The 20,053-nt window shown below is 64.2% G+C and overlaps 1 protein-coding gene across 2 annotated transcripts in view; it reads right to left on the minus strand.

Moving 5' to 3' along the window:
• Window positions 1-3,150: 3,150 nt before the first annotated feature.
• The window catches only part of ARHGAP23 (Rho GTPase activating protein 23), a 32,365-nt gene continuing 15,462 nt past the window's right edge, over window positions 3,151-20,053 (minus strand). For both annotated transcript variants that reach the window (XM_027908188.1, XM_027908187.1), the window contains exons 2-24: window positions 17,477-17,656; window positions 15,411-15,435; window positions 14,527-14,619; window positions 14,143-14,221; window positions 13,857-13,911; window positions 11,714-13,145; window positions 11,262-11,417; window positions 11,026-11,137; window positions 10,865-10,922; window positions 10,609-10,746; window positions 10,211-10,510; window positions 8,912-8,973; window positions 8,454-8,581; window positions 8,185-8,303; window positions 7,949-8,104; window positions 7,366-7,444; window positions 6,917-6,990; window positions 6,706-6,795; window positions 6,489-6,614; window positions 6,312-6,353; window positions 6,111-6,204; window positions 4,681-4,712; window positions 3,151-4,561 (exon numbers count right to left, since the gene is read on the minus strand). In XM_027908188.1, the coding sequence (XP_027763989.1) occupies window positions 3,545-4,561; window positions 4,681-4,712; window positions 6,111-6,204; window positions 6,312-6,353; window positions 6,489-6,614; window positions 6,706-6,795; window positions 6,917-6,990; window positions 7,366-7,444; window positions 7,949-8,104; window positions 8,185-8,303; window positions 8,454-8,581; window positions 8,912-8,973; window positions 10,211-10,510; window positions 10,609-10,746; window positions 10,865-10,922; window positions 11,026-11,137; window positions 11,262-11,417; window positions 11,714-13,145; window positions 13,857-13,911; window positions 14,143-14,221; window positions 14,527-14,619; window positions 15,411-15,435; window positions 17,477-17,656 (4,647 nt within the window). In that variant the 3' untranslated portion in view covers window positions 3,151-3,544. The remainder of the gene's footprint in view (window positions 4,562-4,680; window positions 4,713-6,110; window positions 6,205-6,311; window positions 6,354-6,488; window positions 6,615-6,705; window positions 6,796-6,916; window positions 6,991-7,365; window positions 7,445-7,948; window positions 8,105-8,184; window positions 8,304-8,453; window positions 8,582-8,911; window positions 8,974-10,210; window positions 10,511-10,608; window positions 10,747-10,864; window positions 10,923-11,025; window positions 11,138-11,261; window positions 11,418-11,713; window positions 13,146-13,856; window positions 13,912-14,142; window positions 14,222-14,526; window positions 14,620-15,410; window positions 15,436-17,476; window positions 17,657-20,053) is intronic.

A 20,053-nucleotide genomic window follows, 5' to 3' on the forward strand; every position in this document is an offset into this window, starting at 1 on the left:
AAAAAAAAAAAAAAAAAAAAAAAAAAAAAAAAAAAAAAAAAAAAAAAAAAAAAAAAAAGGAAAAAAAAATCATGATGCAATTTCTTTGGATTGCAAAAAGCAACTCTTTACATTTAAGTGAAGTGTCTTAACATTTTATATTGTTTTAAAAATATATTTACATATTATATATATATAATATACGTAATATAAATATATATATATAAATATTTAAAGAGAAAAGAGAAGAAATAAATCACGTCTGGTATATTAGGGGGTGGATTTTATCCCTGGTTAGACTAGAGCTCCTTGTGGTTTTGAGAGGGCCGGTTCTGAGCGGCTTCTTCGCCCTCGTGCTGAGTTCCCATCCTCCTTCCAGCACTTTCCTTGTCCCACCCCCGTCCCCATCCCTCAGATCTCCAGGGCTGGGTGGCCCTGGGGACACCGACACCCGTGGGTGCCACCCCCGGGGTGGGACAGCTCTCCCCCACACTTTCCCGGCAGCAATAGCAGTCACTTGATGCTTTTAATTTCCTTTTTAATTCTTTTCCTTGGTACCAAAGTGAATCATTGTAGCAAAGCCGCAGCTTCTTAGCCCAGGATGGGGTCCTGGAGCCCTGTCCTTCCCTGTCCCCCCACGCTTTGCAGCCCCCACACCCCTCCTGGTGCTCCGTGGGGGTGGATGTGGCGCTTCCCAAATGCACCAACAGCCCCCCCTTCACCTCGGGGAGGTGCGAGGGTGACAAGTGCCACCCCCCAGGGACACCCCCAAAGGTGTTGGGGGGAGGGGCTGCACTTTGTTCAAACCCCATCCCAGCACCGCTTGTGGGTGTCCAGGGCACCCATAAAGGTGTCAGGGGGGTCTGGATTAGTGCAAACCCCATCCCAGCAGCACCCATGGGTGCCCAGGATCCCCCTCCCAGCACTCCCTGCAGAGCAGGAGGGTGTTGAGGTGCCCAGCTCTGGGTTTTGGGGTGCCCAGCTCTGGGTTTTGGGGTGCCCTCCACCAAATAAGGGGGTGCACAGTGCTGGGTGAGGGGGTTGCACCCAAATCCCCCAAAGCGCCCCCTGTTTTCCCCCCTCTCTCCCACCCATCAGGCTGGTTTCTCCGTGAGTGTGTGCGTCCGTCCTTTCATGGCATCATGCAAAAAAAACAAACAAAAAAAAACCACCAACAAACCCCTCTCTTGAGCACCCAGCTCGGTGCTTTTGCTGAAGCAAGAGAACAAAAATACAAACGAAAAAAAAAGCAAACAAACAAATAAAGCAACGTGATTCTGGTTCAAAACCAGGGAGAAAAAGAAAAAAAAAAAAAAAAAAAAAAAAAAAAAAAAAAAAAAAAAAAAAAAAAAAAAAAAAAAAAAAAAAAAAAAAAAAAAAAAAAAAAAAAAAAAAAAGACCAAAAAAACAGGAAAATGTTGCAAAAATGCTCAAAAAAAAATTAAAAAAAAAAAGCAAAAAGAACCAAGCGCTGCCTGCATGTGTCGGAGGCGCCCGCTGCATGAGCACCCCGCTTTACTCGTCTGGATGTTGTTTAAAAAAGGCTACGACTCTGAAAAAGGGAAAAAAATAAATATATATATATATAAGAAAAAGAAGAAAAAAAAAAAAAAGTTCCTGATTCTCTTTAGAGGCTGTTTTGGGGTTTCTACAACGTCTCGTGTGTCTCTTCGCATGAATTTTCTCGTGAACTGTTTTAAAAGAAAAATAGGGGGGAAAAAAAAAAGGATGGATAAAGGAATAAAAAAGGGAAAAAAAAAAGAGAAAAAAAAGGAAAAAAAAAAAAGGAAAAAAAAAAAAAGGAAAAAAAGGCCTTGCACAGGGTGGAGGTGGGGGGTGAGGAGGGGGCGGTTGGGGGTCCGGACCCCCCTGTGCCCCTCTCCCTGTGCCCCCCCGTGGCCCCCCACCCCGTGTCGCTGTGGATGCCATGGGTAGTTCTGTGCACAACGTGACCATTGTAATTGCAAATCCCACGACAAAGGGTTGCTTTTTATTTTCCTTTTCCCTTTATTACTTTTCTTTTCTATCAGAGTGTCTGGCTTTAATAAAATTACTTTTTTTTTTTTTTCTCTCTCTCTGTTTTTTTTCCACACCCCCCAGGTTGGGAATTTCTGTCTCATGGTGGGGTGGATGGGGTGGGACATCCCCAACTCTGAGACCACCCCAGTCTCCCATCCCCTGGGGCTGTCAGTGGGTGTGGGGGTCCATTTCCTTCTCCCAGGCTCACAGAAAAGTGGGATAAATCGTCCCATGGATAAACCTTTCCATGGATAAACCTTCCCTGGATGCTGCCAGCGCTCCAGGACCCCACAGCACAAAGAAATGGGGGTCCACACACAGATCCCCCCCCGAACACGGGAGGCAATAACAGCAATAACCACTGCCTTGAATAACCAGTTTATTTCCAATATATAGACCAGGACTGGAGGGGGGGGGGCAAAGCAGGGGGATTTGGGGTTTTTTTTTGGGGTGGGTTTGTGGGTTTTTCTGCAGTTTTGCATATCCCGGCGCCGCGGCCAACGGGGACAACACGCCGGCAAGGGGGAGGGGACATGCAGGAGGGTTTAAAAAGTCACCACTGGTCCAGCACGTCCCCCTGGTCGGGGCTGGCCTTTCCGCCGAGCAAAACTTCTTAAAAAATCCTTATAAATCCTTTGGAATATGTTACACGGGCAGAGAACATATTTACAGGGGTGGGTGGAGGGGGGGAAAGAAAAAAATAAAAGAAACAAACAGACAAAAAAAAACAAACAACAAACTTTACAGCAAATATTTGCATAACGTATGAGAACGACACGGAGGGGACAGGGATGGGACACGCGGCCACTGGGCCGGTGGCATCCTGCGTGCCCCCACGGCCGGGCTGGGGGTCCCTGCAGCCCCCCCTGAGCCCCCCCTTCCTAAAGTGCTTCTGGCCTGGGGGGCAGGAAGGGGAGTGGGGTGGGAAGGGGCTGGGCCACACCCTGGGCTCGCTGGGGGGGTAAAGCATGGCAGTGTGTGTGTCCCCTCAGTGCCAGCCCCTCACACCCGCTCCCAGTGCAGACCCCCGGATCGTGGGGACCCCCCTCAGTCGTGCCAAGGGCTCAGCCACACGGAGCACCCCAAAACAGGGCGGCAGCGCTGGGACCCCCAGAGCAGGGGTCTCTGGCACTGAGGCCACCAAGCTCCCCCCAGAGTCCCCAGCATGGGGGTCTCTGGCACCAGTGTCCCCAGTGTCCCCAGCACAGGGCAGCCCCCGGAGGAGCAGCCGCAGCGCCCAGGGAAGTGCCCGCACTTCGCGCTGCTGGGACAGCAGGGCCACCACTGCCCGCGGTGGGGACAGTCCCCAAGACCCCCACACCCCTCCTGGCACTGCCCGGGGGGCTGGGGAGCCGTGCAGTGGGACCACGGGATGGGAGCTCCGCAGGACCCCCCTCAAAGCACAGGGGACAAGGGGGCTTTTTGTCCCACCCACCACACGCCCCTCAAGACCTGTTAAATAACAGCAGCTTGTCCAGAGCACAATTAAATACAGGAACAAGGGCGAGTCCTTAAATTAAACACTGGCTGGGGTGGGGTGGGTGGGTCAGAGACACTGGGGGAAGCGCAGGGGGGCCGGGGGGCCGGGGCTGCCCGGGGGGCTCTTGGTGCCCGTCCCCTCCCTGGCGGTGCCAGGCTGTGCCGGGGCGGGCGCCAGGGGCCGGGCTTTGGTGGACTCCAGGCTGCTGAGCCCCGAGTCCTTGTCGTGGCAGGGGCCCGGCGAGCCCTCCAGCCCCCGCGGCTCCTTCCACTCGTTGAAGTTGAGGTCTTTGAGGCCGCCGGGCACCACCACCGTGTGCCGGCGCCAGCTGCTCTTCTTGCGCCGGGTCTCGGGGGAGTGGGCTCGGCGCAGCCGGACCCCCAGGACCCCCATGTCGTCGGTCGAGCCCCGCAGGTGCTGCCGGAGCTGGTCCCGCAGCGAGGGCCGCCCGGGGGGGGCCCAGCCCTGCTCCTCCCCAGCGGGCGCCGGGGGCTCCCCCATGGGCCGCGGCCGGCCCAGCTTCCTGCGGGCCAGCGTGTCGCACTGGATCAGGCGGTGGGAGTTGAAGGAAGGGCGGCCCAGGGGACCCTTGTCCTCATCACCGGCCCCCACGGCCTGCCCCGGCCGGGCTCGGGCGCCTTCCCGGCTCTCCGTGTCCGTCTCCATGTGGCTGAGCTCACTCCGCTCGTCGTCCGCCTCCTCCCCGCGGCTCCCGGCCACCGACTGCACCTCGGAGCACAGGCTGCGGTCCATGGTGGACAGCGTGGAGTAGCCGGACACGATGGAGCGGGCGTCCGGTGCCGGCTCGGAGCCGGATCCCGCCGCGGGATCCGTGGAGCTCTCCCGCTCCAGCCTGGCCGGGCCGGGGGCGGCCGGCTCGGTGCTGGTGCCGCGGGGGGCTTTGCCGGGTCCCTCGCGCTCCTGGTCCCGGCCCGGCGCGTCCCTGCGCTCCGCGTCGTCGTCGGTGCTGCTCCCGACGCCCTCGGCCTCTCTCCTCTTCTTCCTCTTGCGGGCGGCGGCCGAGACGAAGGGGATGGCGAGGAGCTCCCGGTGCGGCGGCGCCTTGCGCGACGGCCACGTGCCCTGGGAACGGGGACAGCGCGGTGAGGGGCGGCGGGGACAGGGACGGGGACGGGCTCAGTGTCCCCACCACTGTGTGTGTCCCCCCTGTCCCGCCAGCCCCAGCCGGGGACCCCCCTCACCTTCGGTTTGGCGGAGCCGCTGCGGTTCGAGCCTGGAAAGCAGAGGGGAGAGGGGGGTTAGGGAGGTGCCAGGGTGGGAGGTGTGCTGGGGAGGGGGCTGGGGGGCAGAACTGGGGGTGCTGCTCCGTTCCCCCAGGCCAGGATGGGGACGTGCCGGGGCTGTCACACCGGCTGGCCCCTGGCAGGGGGCAGAGCAGGTTCGTGTGCCAGCGGGTACAGGAGGTGCCAGGAGGATGGGGGGAGGGCTCTGGGGGTCCCTGGCATTGCTCACCCACTGCAGGAACCCAAGGTGAGGAGTGGGGATAAGGGGGGCACACAGAGGCACACACAGCCGGGAAATACAGCCAGGACCCCAACCCTCCCAGGGCCACGGGGCACAGGGTGGGGACAGGGACAGGGCTCTGCCACCGCTGTGTCAGCAGGACGGAGCATGGGGAGGTGGCTCCAAAGCACGTCCAGCCTCGGAGCAGAGTCTGGAATGGGCTGTGCTGGAGAGGGCTGGGACAGGCCATGGGGTTGTCCCGGCTGCCCTGGGGGTTAGGGGGGAAGAGGGGACAGGGGGGTGACAGGCAGCCCTGGCAGCGCTGCCATGGTGTGAAGGACAAGGACAAGACACAGACACCCTCTCCCGCCCCGCATGCCCAGAATGGGGTTAAACAGCAGCTGACAACGAGAGAGGGGGAGGCAGAAAGGAGGTGCTGACCCTCCCCGGGGCTTTGGGACCCCCATATCCCAGATTTTTGAGTGTGCCATGACACCCAGCCCCCACCCCTGCCAGGGAATGCCACTGTGAACACCAGCACACAATGTGAGTTAACAGGGTTAAAGGATCTGGGGCTCCCCAGAGGCTCAGCAGCCCCTCCTGGTGCTGGGGACCCTGGGGACAGTGGCCAGGCAGGACAGGGCCCCCTCCCCTCCCTCTGCCCGCCCTGCTCCCGCTCTCTCGTGGTCACCCGAGGGGTTAGTGCAGGAGCAATGCACCCAGGATCAAACTGTACCCGCTCTAGCTCTCCAGGAGGTCCGCTGGAGGAGGAAGAGGAGGAGGAGGAGGAAGAGGACAGCACAGAGAAGTTCAAGGAAAGAACGTAAGAAATCAGTCGACCATCCAAGTCTCCCGGTGTCGGGGTTGGCAGCGCGGGCACGGGCGGGGCGGGCGCTGCCGGGGTGCCATGGAGGGATGAGGAGCAGCCACCAGAGAGAAGGGTGATGGGAGAGGGCAGGGAGGGGGCTGGTCTGGCATCCCCAGGGGGGTTGTTCCCATTTTCCAGTGAGGAGGGTGCTGGGACGTCCCGTTCCAGCACAGCCGGGTTTGCCACGTGTGGGTTTGCCCGGAGGTGTGGGCAGGGGGGGGACAGAGAATCCAGAGGGGCACCCCGGGGTGCCCCAGTGCCAGGACCGCAGGGGTTGGTGTCACGGACACAGCTGCTCACCTGCGGCATCGCCGGGCGCCGCGGTCCTGCCGATGTTGGGGAGCAGGTACTCGATGTTGGGCACGGACTGAGCCTCCTTCTCGTCCACGGGGGTCTGCCAGGGGGGCAGGGACGGCGGTCAGGGGGGGCTACCAACAGCCAACCAAGGCTCTGTGCCCCCCCTGCCCCACAGTGAAACCCCCCAGAGGGGACAGCACTCACCTTCTCGCCCTTGTCCTCCTTGTCACTGAAGAACCAGTCTGACTGTGGGGGCAGACGGGACAGGGGTTACTGCCTGGCCAGGAGCAGGGCCAGGGAGCCCCATCCCCGTGCCTGGGGTGCTGATCACCCCCCTCCTCCAGCCACACCGCTGCCCACCCTCCCGCTGGTGCCACTCACGTGCTGGATGAGGGTCTCCACGATCTTGTAGCGGTCGGGCATGTGCGTCACCATGTCGGTCATGTTGTCCTCGGACGTCCGGACCAGCGTGGGGCCGAACACCAGCGCCAGGTTCCGGGGCTCCATCTGCAGCCAGAGCCAGGTCAGTGCTGCAGCTCAGCCTGAGCTGGGGTGGGGCAGGGGGCCCAGGAGATTGCCAGGGTTTGGGGTCTGGTACCTTGTTCTTCTCCGAGTGGTCAGCGATGGTTTTCAGGTGACCCACCAGGAACTTGAGCGTCTCGTAGTAGTGACCTGGCAGGTCCCGGATCTGCGGGGAGGCACCGGGTTACCCCTCTGCTCACCCCCCATCACCCCTCCCACCCATACCAGCCCTCAGGGAGGGTCTCCAGGGCTGTGCCCCTCCCTCAGCCCCTGCTCCGTGTCCCTACCAGCTTCCGCAGCGTCCTCATCCTCTCGCTGGCATCTTCTATCCGGTTGGCTTCAATAAAGTCGTTGTATTTATCTGAAAGTGGGACATGGGGGGGTCAGAATTGGGTGGAGGGGAGAGGACATCCCCCCCAGAGCTGGGGAGCCTGGGATGAACCAACTGGAGATGCTGGGGAAGGGGCTGTGTGCTGATCCCACTGGGGTAGGGCACTGAAGGGCGAGGAGGGACAAGGACAAAGATTGGTCCAGGGGCCTGGGTGAGGGAGGGTCTCTGCCCCCCACTTTGGGTGGGCACTGGCTCACTCTGGGTCTGGGGACCTGTCCCTGACACGGGGATGGGTGGCACAGGCTCTGGGGCTGCCTGGTGCCAGCCATTGGCACAGGGTCACCGGTGGCCACTCGGGGGGCTCTGGTGGCCCGGGGCAGGCAGGGTGGGGGTGCAGGGACTCACCGTCCGTGAACAGGGGCTCGGGAAGCTTTCGGAAGAAGGACTTCAACAGGCTGCTGATGACGTTCAGGTCCTGCCACCGCTGCAGGGGAGAGAAGAGGCTGCTCAGAGTCGTCACCAGGGGCCAGCAGGAGGAAGTCCCCGAGCCAGGGGTGTCCCAGGCCACCCACACCGAGGGGGACGCCAGCCAGAGCCACCGTGGCTGTGAGGATGGGGGGACAGCAGCCACAGCCCTGTGCCACTGCAGTGACACGGCAAGGGGACAAAGATGTCCCCAGGATGTCACCTACAGTGCTGTCACCGACCACTAGGCGGCCCTGCCACTCCAGGGAAGGTCACAGAGATGGGGATGGGGACGTAAACAGGGATGATGACGGAAACTGGGATGATGATGGAGACAAGGATAATGGGTACAAGGACGATGATAGAAACAGGGATGATGGGGACAAGGATGATGATGAGGACGGGGATGACGATGGAGACAGGGATAGTGACAAAGCCATACATCAGGACAACAGCCAGGAGAGCATTCCAGAGGCATGAGGATAGGGATGGGGAGCGGGAAGGGGACCCACCCTGCCCTCACCTCGTCCTGCAGGTTGATCTCGGTGGCTCCCTTGTTGAGCTGCTCCTGCAGGCTGGACACCACCGCGTTGTTGCCGGGCACGCGGTAGATCCCCATGTACTCCAGCCCCCGGTCCTCCACCACCTTGCAGCAGGCTTCCACGATCAGGGGCACGTTCTGCGGGGACAGGGAGGAGGTCACGGGGTGCCAGGGGGGCGCAGGGACCCCGAGGGATGGCGGTGCCAGCCCGGCTGTACCTTGTTGTCCGGGGCAGGCTGGCACTCCTCCAGCCTCACGCCGAAGGCGCGCGGGGCAGATTTCTTGTTCTTCTTCATGATGTTGATGCCCCACGGGGCTTTCTGGGAGCTGCTCTCATCTGGGGAGGAAAACCCACCAGGTCAGTTGCTGATGAGCTGGGATGAGCGGGAAGAGCATCCCTGCTGTCCTGCAGGGATGAGCAGCGAGGCAGTGCCCAGGGAGACCCCTCCCCTCCTCACGAAGGACGATGCCCCCTCCCATCACACACCTTTTGTGACAGCCGCGTCCTGCCGGGGGGACCGGGGCGCGCTGGTTCCCGTCTGCTTCAGGAACTCTGCTCGGATCCCCAGCCCACGAGGGCCCTTGGGTGAGGAGTCGGGCTTGGTGCCCGCGGGGCTGCGGGGAGAGCGGGGGGGGGCTCAGGTGGGGCAGGGCCGGGGGGCACCAGCCCTGCGCAAAACCTCCCGGTAAAACGCTGGCATCACTCCCAGGCTTCCTGGCATCCTACGGAGACCCCTGGGGAGCACCCAGCTGCTTCAACCCTTCTTAACTTTGCCAGGTGCCACCTCGGCCGAGCGGGACCCTGCGGTGCCCGGAGCCAAGCCGGGCGCGGGCGGCACTTCCATCACTGCCCCAATCCTGGGAGCCACTGGATTTGCTCCGTCACTGCCAAACTGAGGTGACCAAAGCCCCGGGGGTCTCGGTGCCCACCGCCCCGGTCCGTACCTCACTTTCCGGTAGTCGTTTAACTTCTTGTTGATAAGCGCTTGGCTGGCAAAACCGGGGTCCTGGGGAGGCAGAGAGAAGAGGGGAAGGGAGAGCTTGAGCAGGGCATCCACCAGAGACCCTGGGCAAGTCCACGCTCTGCCAGGCACCACCTGGGGCCAGGCAGGAGCAGGAAGGGCAGCACTGGGTCCCTGCTGCCCCAGAACGGCCAGGCAGGAGCAGGAAGGGCAGCACCAGGTCCCCGCTGCCCCAGAACAGCCGCCAGTGCTCGCCACCCCAGTGCAGTGTCCGTCACTCTGTGCCACGTGTCCAAACCAGTAACAGAGGCTTGGGGACACACCTGTCCCCCCGTGGCACACAAACACCTCCATCGACCAGCGCCAGGCGCACCCGCTGCTCCACGCGGCATCCACAGGCACGGATCCATCCCTGCGGGCTCCTGGCCCCGCCCAGAGGCACCACAGCTCCGGTGTTTGCCCAGACGGCTCCGCGCGTTCCAACCCGGCAGCGCCAGCGCCGCCGCCCCCGCCGAGCCCACGGCACCCTCCGGTGCAGGGCTGTGCCACCGAGAACCAGGGACTGCTGCGAGCTCAACGCGCCCCGCGGGGCCGGAGCCTGTCACAGCCCTTCATCAACCACCGACACCAAACCGAGCCGTCACAGCCCCGCAGGGCACGGCACACAGCCAGCCCAGTGCCGGCACAGCCAGATCTGTGCCAGCACAGCCAGCCCTGCCGATCCCGCACCAGAGCCCACCGACCCCGGGGACAGCGTTCCCCATCTCACAGCTGAGCAACACGATGAACATCCCATGGCTGCACCATGAGGGCTCAGCCAGGACCCGGCGCCAGCCCCAGCAGCACCGCGTGGGCACCGTGCCCAGACCCATCTCCGTGAAATGAGACGCGACACAACACGGCAGGGACACGTCACGCCACGGCAAAGCCACAACACGCCATGGCAGAACCACGGCACACCAGGGAAAAGCCACACACGCTCCCCTCCCAAACACGAACAACAAAACACCAGCGGCAGATCCGACGCCGACCCTGCCCGGAACACACAGAGAGCCACGGCACCTCCGCCGAGCACCCCGCGCACCCCGCCCTGGCCGAGGCCACGAGGCCCCACGCTCTTCTTGAAACGCCGCGGCGCCCGCGAGCCCCCACGCCCCCCTGGGAGCGCGGCACGGGCCTGGCCGTGGCCTGGGGAAGCAGCACAAGGCAAAGAGCCGGAGAGAGCCGAGGCGCTTAGTGCCGGGAGAGCCAGAGGCAGCCGGGAGCCCCATGTGGCTCTCACCTCGCCCTCAGCCTTGCTGTTCTCCCTGATGACTTTGATCCAGGCCAGCATGTCTTCCCGATCCTCTGCCTGAAAGAGATATTCACAGAAGTCAGCGGTCGTCAGGCGGAAGACGTGCTTCCTCTTGGTCTCGCTGTAGGAGATGTCCACCAGGCACGCTTGGATGCTGATCGGCGGCTCCTCCTCACCTGGGGCCGGGGCGCAGGTCACCGCCTCCCGCCTGTCCTTGCACAGGTACAGCGAGTGGGTGCGCAGCACGGCGAAGACGCGCTTCCACTGCCGGATACCTCCACCGACCTTCTGCGGGGAGAAGGGACGGGGCGCGCACCTCAGGGCTGCTCGCGGCGGGGAGCGCCCCCCCCGCGCGGCCGCCGGGCTCCGGTGGGGCACCCGCCTACCTTCCCCTTTTTGGTGAGGATCTGCTTGCAGTGGAGCCAGCCCTCCTTCCTCACGGCGCTGAACGGGACGTCCGAGAGGTCGGAGGTCGAGTGCCGTTTGGAACGGGCGTCTTCGGACGTGCCGAGGCTGTCCAGGGACTGCGGGGGGACCGCAGGGAGGCGTTGGGACACCATCCATGCCCCCTGCTCTGCCAGCACCTGGCCAGGCAAACCTTTCTTTAGGGGCACCCCCCCAGGATCCCCCAGTACAACTCACCCCATCGGTGAAGAAGCTCCTCAGCATGCGGAGGCTGGGGACCCGGCTGGGCATCCTCCTGGGGGGAGAGCAGCCCCCGTCAGTGGGACGGTGGGGAGGGGATGGCAGCTGGGGGGTGGCGGTGGGACTGGGAAAGGCGGGGGGTGTGTGTCCGGCCCTACCTTAGGATCTTGCCCTCGTCCCGAAATGCGTTCAGACCGTCGTCGCAGGACTTGGAGCGCTCGGTGGTGATGGCCAGGAGGTAGGACGAGCGGCGGCCGGCCTTGATGCTGCCTGCCATGGGGAGGGGGGTAAAGCCCACCCTGGTCAGCCCGGGGGGCACAGGACAGAGCTCTAGGGCGGGGGGGCTGCTCCTCCCACACACCCCAGGATGGTTCTCCCCCCATCTAGCACTTACTGCAGTCCTGGGAGTAGTGCCGGGACAGGGCAAAGGCGAAGGTGGGTGATGAGGGGCTGGTGGCGACGGCGGGTGCCGAGTTCATGGCGCTGGAGACCACCGAGGAGGCCGGGACATGCTTGGCCTTCAGGTCGATGCTGGGGCTGGTGGGTTCGTCTGCAAGGGAGGTGGGCAGTGTTGTAGGGGGTGTTGGGGCAGGGGATGTCCCTGCCAGGACCCCTCAGCGCTTCTGCCCCATGGTGGGTTTGTAGGTGTCTGGGTTGGGCTGGGGTAACACGCTCCCACCCACGGCAAAGCCAGGAGCTGCCGGTGCACCCAGATCCTCACCCACAGTGATGCTGCACCCCCCAACCCTACCCCATCCCTTCCCTTCCCATCCAGCCCAGGGGGCCCTCCCTGGGAGCAGAGCACAGGGCAGACCTGTGGCTCCTCCACACCTGTTTGGGACTCACCAATGAATGGAATGGATGCCAGGGAGTCCTCGGGGGCTGCCAAGGGAGCCACGCGTCGGCCCAGCCGCTCGGCCACCGGCCCTTTGCCCCCGGGGGCCGAGGGCTCGCAAATGTCCGTCTCCTTCACCCCCTCGGGGAACACAAAGTTCATCTGCCGCAGCGGCGGCGGCATCTTGCGCCCCGTGGGCGGCTTCTGCCGCAGAACCACCTCCTCCCTGCGCTCCTCCGGCTGCTCGGGCGCTCGGCCTCCCTCCGGCCGCTGCTCCCGGGGCGCGGCGGGGCCGGTCGTGGGGCCGGCGGGTGGTGGCACGGCCGTGACCATGCTGTCCATGAGCGGGCCCACCGCCCGCTGGGCGATGCTGAAGGTGGGCAGCCCCCCGAAGGCGGGGTCGCGGAAGGACAGGGCGTGCAGCAGCCCCGTGCGGCGCTGGAAGGACGGGCTGTAGCTGCGGTAGCCGATGTACCCCGAGTCGTCCACGCTCTGCAGGTTGGGCTGCGACGGGTGCTTCTGCACCGGCGCCGGCTCCCGCGAGGAGGAGGCCGGGGCGGAGGAGGGAGGTGCGAAGGAGCCGTGCGGGACGGGTTGCCCGGCGCTCAGGGCGGCCCGGCACAGCCGCTCGGGCGGCCAGGCGGCGCGGTCGAGGTGCGGTGGGAGCAGCGCTCCGGGCTCCAGCGCCTCCATGGAGCGCCCGTACCTGCCCAGGGCGTGGTCGGAGCGGGCGCGGGGGGCCCAGCCCTCGCGGCTAGGCTGCAGCAGGGTGTCGTGCGAGGCGCTGTGGGGCCACCCCCGGTGGGCCGCGCCCGCCGAGCCCCCCAGGCGGTCCTGGGACACGCTGCGGTAGCGGGGCAGGCCGTGCCGGCGCTCCTCCGAGGCGCTGCGCCGCGGCTCCTGGCTGCAGAACCAGCGTGACAGAGCCTGCTGGCACTCCTGGCGCCCGGGCGCGCGCTGGGCCGCGTCCCGGGGGGGCCGCCCGGCCCCCGACAGCCCCCCGACGCCCTCCTTGAAGCCGCAGTGAGTCCGGTGCTCCGGGAGGTGCTTGGGGAGCGCGTAGCACGCGGGGCTGGCGGGGGGCATCCCATAGCGGTCGGGCACGGAGGATGCGGCGCTGCCGGGGCAGCCGGGGCGGGAGAAGGAGCCAGGGTGCCCGTGGGGGCCGGGGGGGCGCGGGGCGGGACCCCCAGGCTGTGGATCCTCGGGGCGGTGTGCGGGGCTGCCGCCGGTGTCGCTCCGGGGGCCGAGCGGGGGTGAGGGGCCCGTGGCAGAGGGGCGGTGGGTGCGGGGGTCCGGCGGATGGCCCGGGGCGGGCTCAGCTCCCCGTGCCTGGAAGGGGTACGTCTTCCGTGGGTAGCAGATGGGAGGGGGCTCAGGGATGCTCTGTGCCCCGCCGGAGTACGGCTCGTTGCCCTTCAGGTAGGCGTCCTGGGAATACGCCTGTGGGGGGACAGGGGGTCAGGGTGGGGGGACGGGGTCACGAACCCCCCATTCCCGCTGTAGGGATGATCTCTGCTCCTCCCTACCCCAGCTGGGCCAGCCTGGGTCCTGCCACCCTGATCCTGCTTTCCCATGGGGTCCCCCCTCCAGCACCAACCCCAGCCCTTCTGCTCTCCCCTCCCCTCCTTCCTAAAATACCCCAGCATGGCCAGCCCAGCTCTCCCGTCTCACGTTTCACAGGCACCTCTGACTCCACAGGGGATTCCCAGAGCCTGGGCCAGGCGCACATGGGAGATCCCCCCCTTGCCAGGGCTATAAGACCCCCCAAACTCCATGGGAATGGGACCCCCAGGTTGGGGACAAGCAGTGGTGTCACCTAAATTCAGGACCAGAGGAGCAACAGGAGAAGTCCCACACACACTCCTCGGCTCAGGCCACCCTGCAGGGCCACTGTCACCCCCAGATCCCAGCTCATCAACAGCAGAGTCACCTGGGGTGCTCCAAGGATAAGTCAGACCCTGAGACCCAGAGCAACTCTTCCTCCAGCTATGCCTGAGGATGCCCCCAAAAAACAGGGGCCATGTCCCCCATGTCCCTGCCCTGGACTCCTGGTACCTCCATCTCTGCACCCATTGATCCTCCCAGGAATGCTGGTGGAGCCCTGTCCCCATTTGTCCCCAGGTGTCCCTGGCACCTGCCCGGCAAACTCACCAGCTGGAGGATGTCCTCATCCTTGGGCATGATGGAGAGCTCCAGCACATCGTCACTGGGGAGAGGGGACAGAGGGGTCAGGCCGGACGGGGTCGGTCCCCACCTGCCCCCAATCTCACCCCCACGAGATGAGCGTCCCCATCGCCACGTGACGGTGACAGCTCGTCACTGCCTGTCCCTGTTTCCCTGCAGCAACGCTGCCTCGGGGCTCTGTCACCCCGGTGACACCCTGGGGACAGCGCCTGTCCCCATCCCGTCACCTCCCATCCGCAGGAAGGCGACTCACCTGTTCTGGATCAGCGCGATGACCTGCGAGTAGGTTTTCCCGATGATGCTCTCCCCGTTCACCTTGACCAGCCGGTCACCTGCAGAGCCCCAGGAGGGCACAGTGTCACCACAAGGCAGTGGTTGGCACCTGGATGTACCCACAGTCACTCAGAGCAGGGGAGGAGCCGTGGGGACCCCAAAACCAGCCCAACCCCCTAACGGGGAACCCGGCGCTGCTCTGAGCAGAGCAAGAGAGCAGAGCACTCCCAGGGAGCAGAGAGAAGGGGGAGAAAGAAGAAGGAATGCAAGAAAAAGAGCAAAACGAGGGAGGAAGTCCCTGGCAGAGGAGGTGGAGCCTGTGGGAGCAGCCTGGAGCCATCTCCAGCCCCGTGTCCCCACTCACCCGTGCGCAGCCCGGCCTGGTGGGCCGGCCCATCCTCCCGCACGTTCTTCACGAAGATGGTGTCCATGGGCTCCAGGCGGCTCCGGGGGGGACCTGCTCCATGGGGACAGAGGATCAGGGAGCTGCTGGCACAGCCAGGGCCACCCCACGGCAAAGAGCACGTTTGGCCCCTCGTGGTCACCTCTTCACCTCCCCCAGCGCTGCCCAGGGTGAAGCCCAACACTCAGGGCAGCTCCTGGTCCCCATCACCCCCAGGCAGGGCTGCTCCCAGTCCCCTCTGAAGGACCAAAAGCCATCGGGTGCTGGGTGGGCAGGCAGGCACGGAGCCCACAGGGGATTCCAAATCCCCCTGGGACCACCCAGAGAGCGAGGCCAGAGCCCCCCAGCCCTGCTGGGCGCTGGGTGCTGGGTCTGGCACCGCCGCCCGCACCGGCTCCCCAGGGAGCGCGGCCCCGGCACCGCGTCACCGCGCCAGCGCCGATCCGTTCTGACACCTTCACATTCACTCACGTCACCGGGAGCCTCCAGGAGCTCAGCGGGGCCGTGTCCCTGTCCCCAAACACCCCGTGCTCAGCAGGGGACAGCGCTGGCCACACCGCAGCCCCCCCTCACTGCGGGCAGACCCCCCCCCCTTCCGCCAGGGCGTGATGTCCAACAAACCTCCCGAGGGGTTTTGGGGACACCGAGCCCATCTAGGGCACAGAGTGCCACCAAAGCGCCACCAAAGCACTGTGTCGCTTCACCTCCAGCTGAAATTTAGGTCTGTGGTGACAGTGACAGTGACAGTGACAGCGACAGCAACGCCCACTGTGGCCACAACAGCCACGTGCCCCCCCATGCCCTGCGCCCACCCCAGGGGTCCCCGTGCCAGTGCCAGCGCTCACCTGCTCGGTTCCCATTCTCCTCCTCCTGCCAAGGAAAGAGAAAAGCATTGATTTGGTGGTGGGGCCTCGGGCAGCAGTGACAGGGGGTTGGGAGGGTCCCTCTGGCCTCCGCCGCCCCCGGCTAAAATTACCTCCTGACACCGGATCCGGCTGCCCGAGTGGCCTCGGCGGGGAGTGGGATCTGACGGAGCCCCCCGCACCCAGCTGACAGCAAAGGGGCCGGTTTTGGGGCAGGGGAGTGGGAAAGAGGCCCCAGGGTGGCATCTCACCCTTCGCCCGGGCCACCAAGCCTGGTCAGGGAGAGCCTGGCCCCAGCCCCAAGTGAGTGGGGACACAGACTAATGTCCCCAGGGTGCCAAGTCCCCCCAGGGTGCTGGGAAGGGCACAGTGTCCTTCTCAGCGTAACAGGGGGACATTCCCAGCAAGGAGGAGAGGGCTGGAGGCATCACCCCAGGTGCCCATCGCAGGGTGGGAAGGAAGAGCCACATTCCACGGCCTCGGCACACAGAGGAGCGGCTGCCACGGTGCCAGGGCAGGACCGTGGGGCCACCGAGATCCCCTGCAGGCACAGGCTCACCCCCTCCCTGCCCCTCCTCGCCCTGTGGCTCCCCAGAGCCCTTCCCGGCCCCCAGGCCATCCCGGCAGCCGCGCTCCCAGGGCCGGGGCCCATCACCCTCCTCCCTGCTGAGTCAACCCACCGAAACTCAGCCCCCGGACCTGGCCGGCTGCCGGGCCCCCGCGGGTGCTGAGCCAGCCCCGCCGCGCCCTGCCCCGCCGGCTCCGCGGCCGCCAGCTATTCCCAGCTATTCCCAGCTATTCCCAGCTATTCCCAGGCATCCTCAGCCTCTTTCCAGGAGCATCCCCAGCCCCCGGCGCTGATCCCGCTCCTTCCCACGCGGCCGCCCTGGCAGGGCTCGGCCCAGGTGCCCAGCGGGGCAGGATCAATCCGTGGCTCCTGGAGGATCCTTTGGAGAGGCGGGAGCGAGTGGGTCGGTTTGGAGGAGCTCCAGGCCGTTCCCACGACAGAACCGTGGGGTGACGCTGCCAGAGACGGGGCAGGCCCGTGTTCCCGGGGGCAGGAAGGCAGGAAGGATTTGGGGAAGCAGAACACGAGGAGCCTGGGAAAAGCGCTGTGACGGAGGATGCCGAGCGGGGATTCTGGCGGGTCGGTTCTCCCCACCCTGTGACTCACTTCCCACTGCAGTTCCCTGTCTGCCAACGCCAGCCCGTGGGGTAGACGGAGCCCTGGAGCAGCTCTGAACCTCCAGGGGTGATGGGAGCGTCCAGGTCCATCCAGGCTGGAGCAGTGACGGATCACTTGGCTCACAGACTCTTCTCCCTTCATCCACACAAAGCTGCTGCGGCAGAAATCGGGGCGAGAGAAGGATTCCAAATTCCAGGAGATTGGAGCTCGCTCATCCCTTCGGGTGCAGAGGGCTCCATCCAGGCTGGAAGCTGCTGGGTGGTTTTTCACGGGATCCCTCCATCCTGAGGGGGGAAAGGTGCTGCCCGGATTGAGGCTTCTTGGCGGTTCAGGAGGTGCAGGAGAGTCAACCCAGCGCTGTGTCCCCCAAAAAGGCAGCACCTGGAGAGGGTCTGACTGCAGCTGGACACAGATCCCAGGGCAGATCCGGTTGGAAGGCTCCCACCAACAGCCAGGAGATGGGGAGCCAAAAATCCACCAGCCCTTGCTGGCCTTGAGGGCTCTGAAGTGCCTTTTCCTGCCGCTCCCAGGGACACCGGAGCCATCGTTTGTTCGGGGCCGAGGGATTCTCTCTGTTCCCACAAACAGCTGTGTCCCATCCCAAAAGGCTCTGGGGTGTCTCCAGAGGAGCTGCTCACTCCCACATCTCCCAGTAGCTCCGTGGGCTCCTCCTTTCCAGGGACACCCGTGGGTGGGGGCAGCTCCAGGAACCCCAACAAAGCCGGTGACGGACGGTTCACTGCTCATCTCCCAGACCCCGCCTGCCCACCCCCAGCCCAAATGCTGTATCCAACCCCAGCACCATTCCAGCGTTCCCAGGGGTCCCCACGGCCCCCAGAGCCCCCCCAGCTCCCAGCCCTACCTTGGCCGAGTGCACGGCCGACTCCGGGGGGTACACGATGAAGTGGCGGAGGGTGAAGCCGAACCCGCCCTGGGGGCTCTTCCGCAGCACCACCGTCTTGGGGCCCACCCAGGGGAAGGACCCCCCCTCTGGGGGCGCGTTGGCATTCGGGGACGCTCCATCTCTCCGGCCCGGCGTCGGCTGTGAGGGGGGGACAGGGACAAGATGTCACTTCTGGGGTGTGTGTGGGGGGGTACAGGTCCAGCCCCCCACGTGCCCACCCCATGAGCTCTGCCCCAAAGGCTGCTCCACTCCTAAGACATCCCCCCATCCCTATTCCCAGCCCTCCAGCAGCAAATTCCAGCCCCCACAGCCCACCCCAGCAGCGTATCCCCCACCCCCCACCCCGACTCCTGGGACCATTGGGAAGAAGATGAATGGAAAGGAAATAAAAAAGAAATGAGTTGTGCCTGGGGGTCTGGATGGGACCCAGGAGGAGAGACGGGGGCGGGTGGATGGGGGACAAAAGGTCCCTTCTGATGACACCGTGGCCATAACCTTGGGCAAGCTGGGAAGAGCCATCCGGGAGGTGGTGGGATGAGGGATGGATGCTTCCCGAGCCGGGGCAGGGACCTGGCACCGTGTTGGGACCTGGCAAGGGACACTGCCCAGAGCAGCAGATGGGGCCAAAGGGGATGTGGCTCCATCCCACAGCTCCCAGTGCCAGCGCTGGGAGGGGGAATGGGGTTGTGGTGGAGCTGGAGGAGCCCACGGGCATCCCTCCTGGCACCGAGGCAGGGAGCTGGGAGAGGCATCCAAGAGCCCCAACACCCTGGCTGAGCCCAGGAGGGTTTAGCACAGCCCCGGTGAGGGACGGCGCCGCTCCCCGTGCTGCACATCTGGCTGCACATCTGGCTGCACATCCGCCAGCCCAGCTGGAGTGGGAGCAGCTCCGTGGCCAAGGGGAAGGGAGGGCACTGCCTGATGCCCTGGGAGCACCCAGTTCTGCTGAAACAGGAGAAACTGGCAATCTGGGAGCTGGAGGGACAGGCAGAGCAGTGGATCCACCGGGATCCTGCCCGAGTGCCAGCTCCTTCCCTGCTACAGCAGCTGGGATGAGCCCATCCCGGGACGAGGGTGTTAAAATTCAGGGGCTGTCTGGGTGGAAGCGGTGGACGGGGAGCGGGGAGGGGACAGGGACACAAAGGGACAAGGCACAAAAAGCCTTTGTCTGTGCCTGTGCTGAGTGGGCCTTTTCGCTGCCGGTGGGGAGATCTGTCGGCAGCTCAGCGGGGCCAGGCTGTGCCCCCTGCCCAGCACGTCCCACACGGAGCCCACGGTGGGAATGGGGGTCCCGTCCCCCTGGGGATGGGGTCCCTGGGGTGAGCACGTGCCTCCCACCCACTCCATCGCAGCTGCACAACCTGGGAGGGAGGGTACAACCACTTTGGGCGCTCCCAAACCCCACAAACACCCCAAAGCACAAAGAAAACGCCCCAAACCCTGTGACGGCCAGAAAACCCCACTCCCAACGCCCCACGGGCAGCAAAGCCTCTCACCTACCCCAAGCATCACCCCCCCTCACCCTTGCACCGCTCGATCCCAACGGAAAACCCAACCCCAGATGGCAACAGGCGCCCCGTGGGACCCTCGTGGATGGGATGGACAGGATCCATCCCGGCGGCGCCGGGCCCATCTGCGCCCTCCATTGTGCCGGCCGCCGGCTCGCAGGATTATTTTTAAGCTGACAGCTGAATGTGCCCCGCTGATTTTAACCGGCACAGACAGGCCTTGGGGGAGAGGGCAGGATGCTCCGAGACACCAACGGCGGCACCGGCCCGCGGGGACGGCCACGTTGTCCCCGGTGTCACGGCCGTGGACGCGGCTCCGGCGCGCCCGTGACACGCTGACACCGTCCCCCAGATGTGGTGGCCCCCAGCCAGGGACCATCCCACCTGCCGTGCCTCAGTTTCCCTCCTCACCCATCGTGATTTGAAGCTTTTCGGGCTACAAAGCCCCCCCAAACCCAGCTGTGGGTTTGGATTCTCCCCCCTGTTGGCTCATGGCCCTGCAGATGCTCCTGTCCCCCCTCCCCGCTCCCAGCAGTGGGGTTGACACCCATTTTGTCACCTCAGCCATTTGTCCTCAGAGCCCTCTCCCTCCTCCCAGATTTTTGGCTTTATTTAACCTCATCCTGGAGGTTTCTGCTGTGATACCACCAGCTGTGCCCTCATCCTCCTCATCCCAGTTCTCCCAGGCCCCCGTCCCATGAGGGCTGCAGGGATGGGGAGGAACCCCTTGATCCTTGGCACAGCTTGTGCCAGTGGCTGTGACACCCAGACACCCCCACCAAAGTCACCTTAATCCCCACGAGGTCTGTTACCCCCCAGCAGAGATGTCACCAGGCCCCTGTACCCCACGTCACCTCCCCACCCCCTGTGGGGACAGGATGGGACAGGTAATTCCCACCAGTGTCCCACTCGTGCAGAACAAAGGAGTGTTTTCCCTGCACCCCGTGGGGGGGAACAGGATCTATCCCCCCTCCCAGACATGGTGAACAGGGCAGCAGGAGCAAAACACCTTCCCGAGCGGGAACCT

This window comes from Empidonax traillii, unplaced genomic scaffold (genome assembly GCF_003031625.1).
Source record: "Empidonax traillii isolate 1590-97213 ecotype Southwest subspecies unplaced genomic scaffold, ASM303162v1 scaffold1649:size159791, whole genome shotgun sequence".
Classification (NCBI taxonomy): Eukaryota; Metazoa; Chordata; class Aves; order Passeriformes; family Tyrannidae; genus Empidonax; species Empidonax traillii.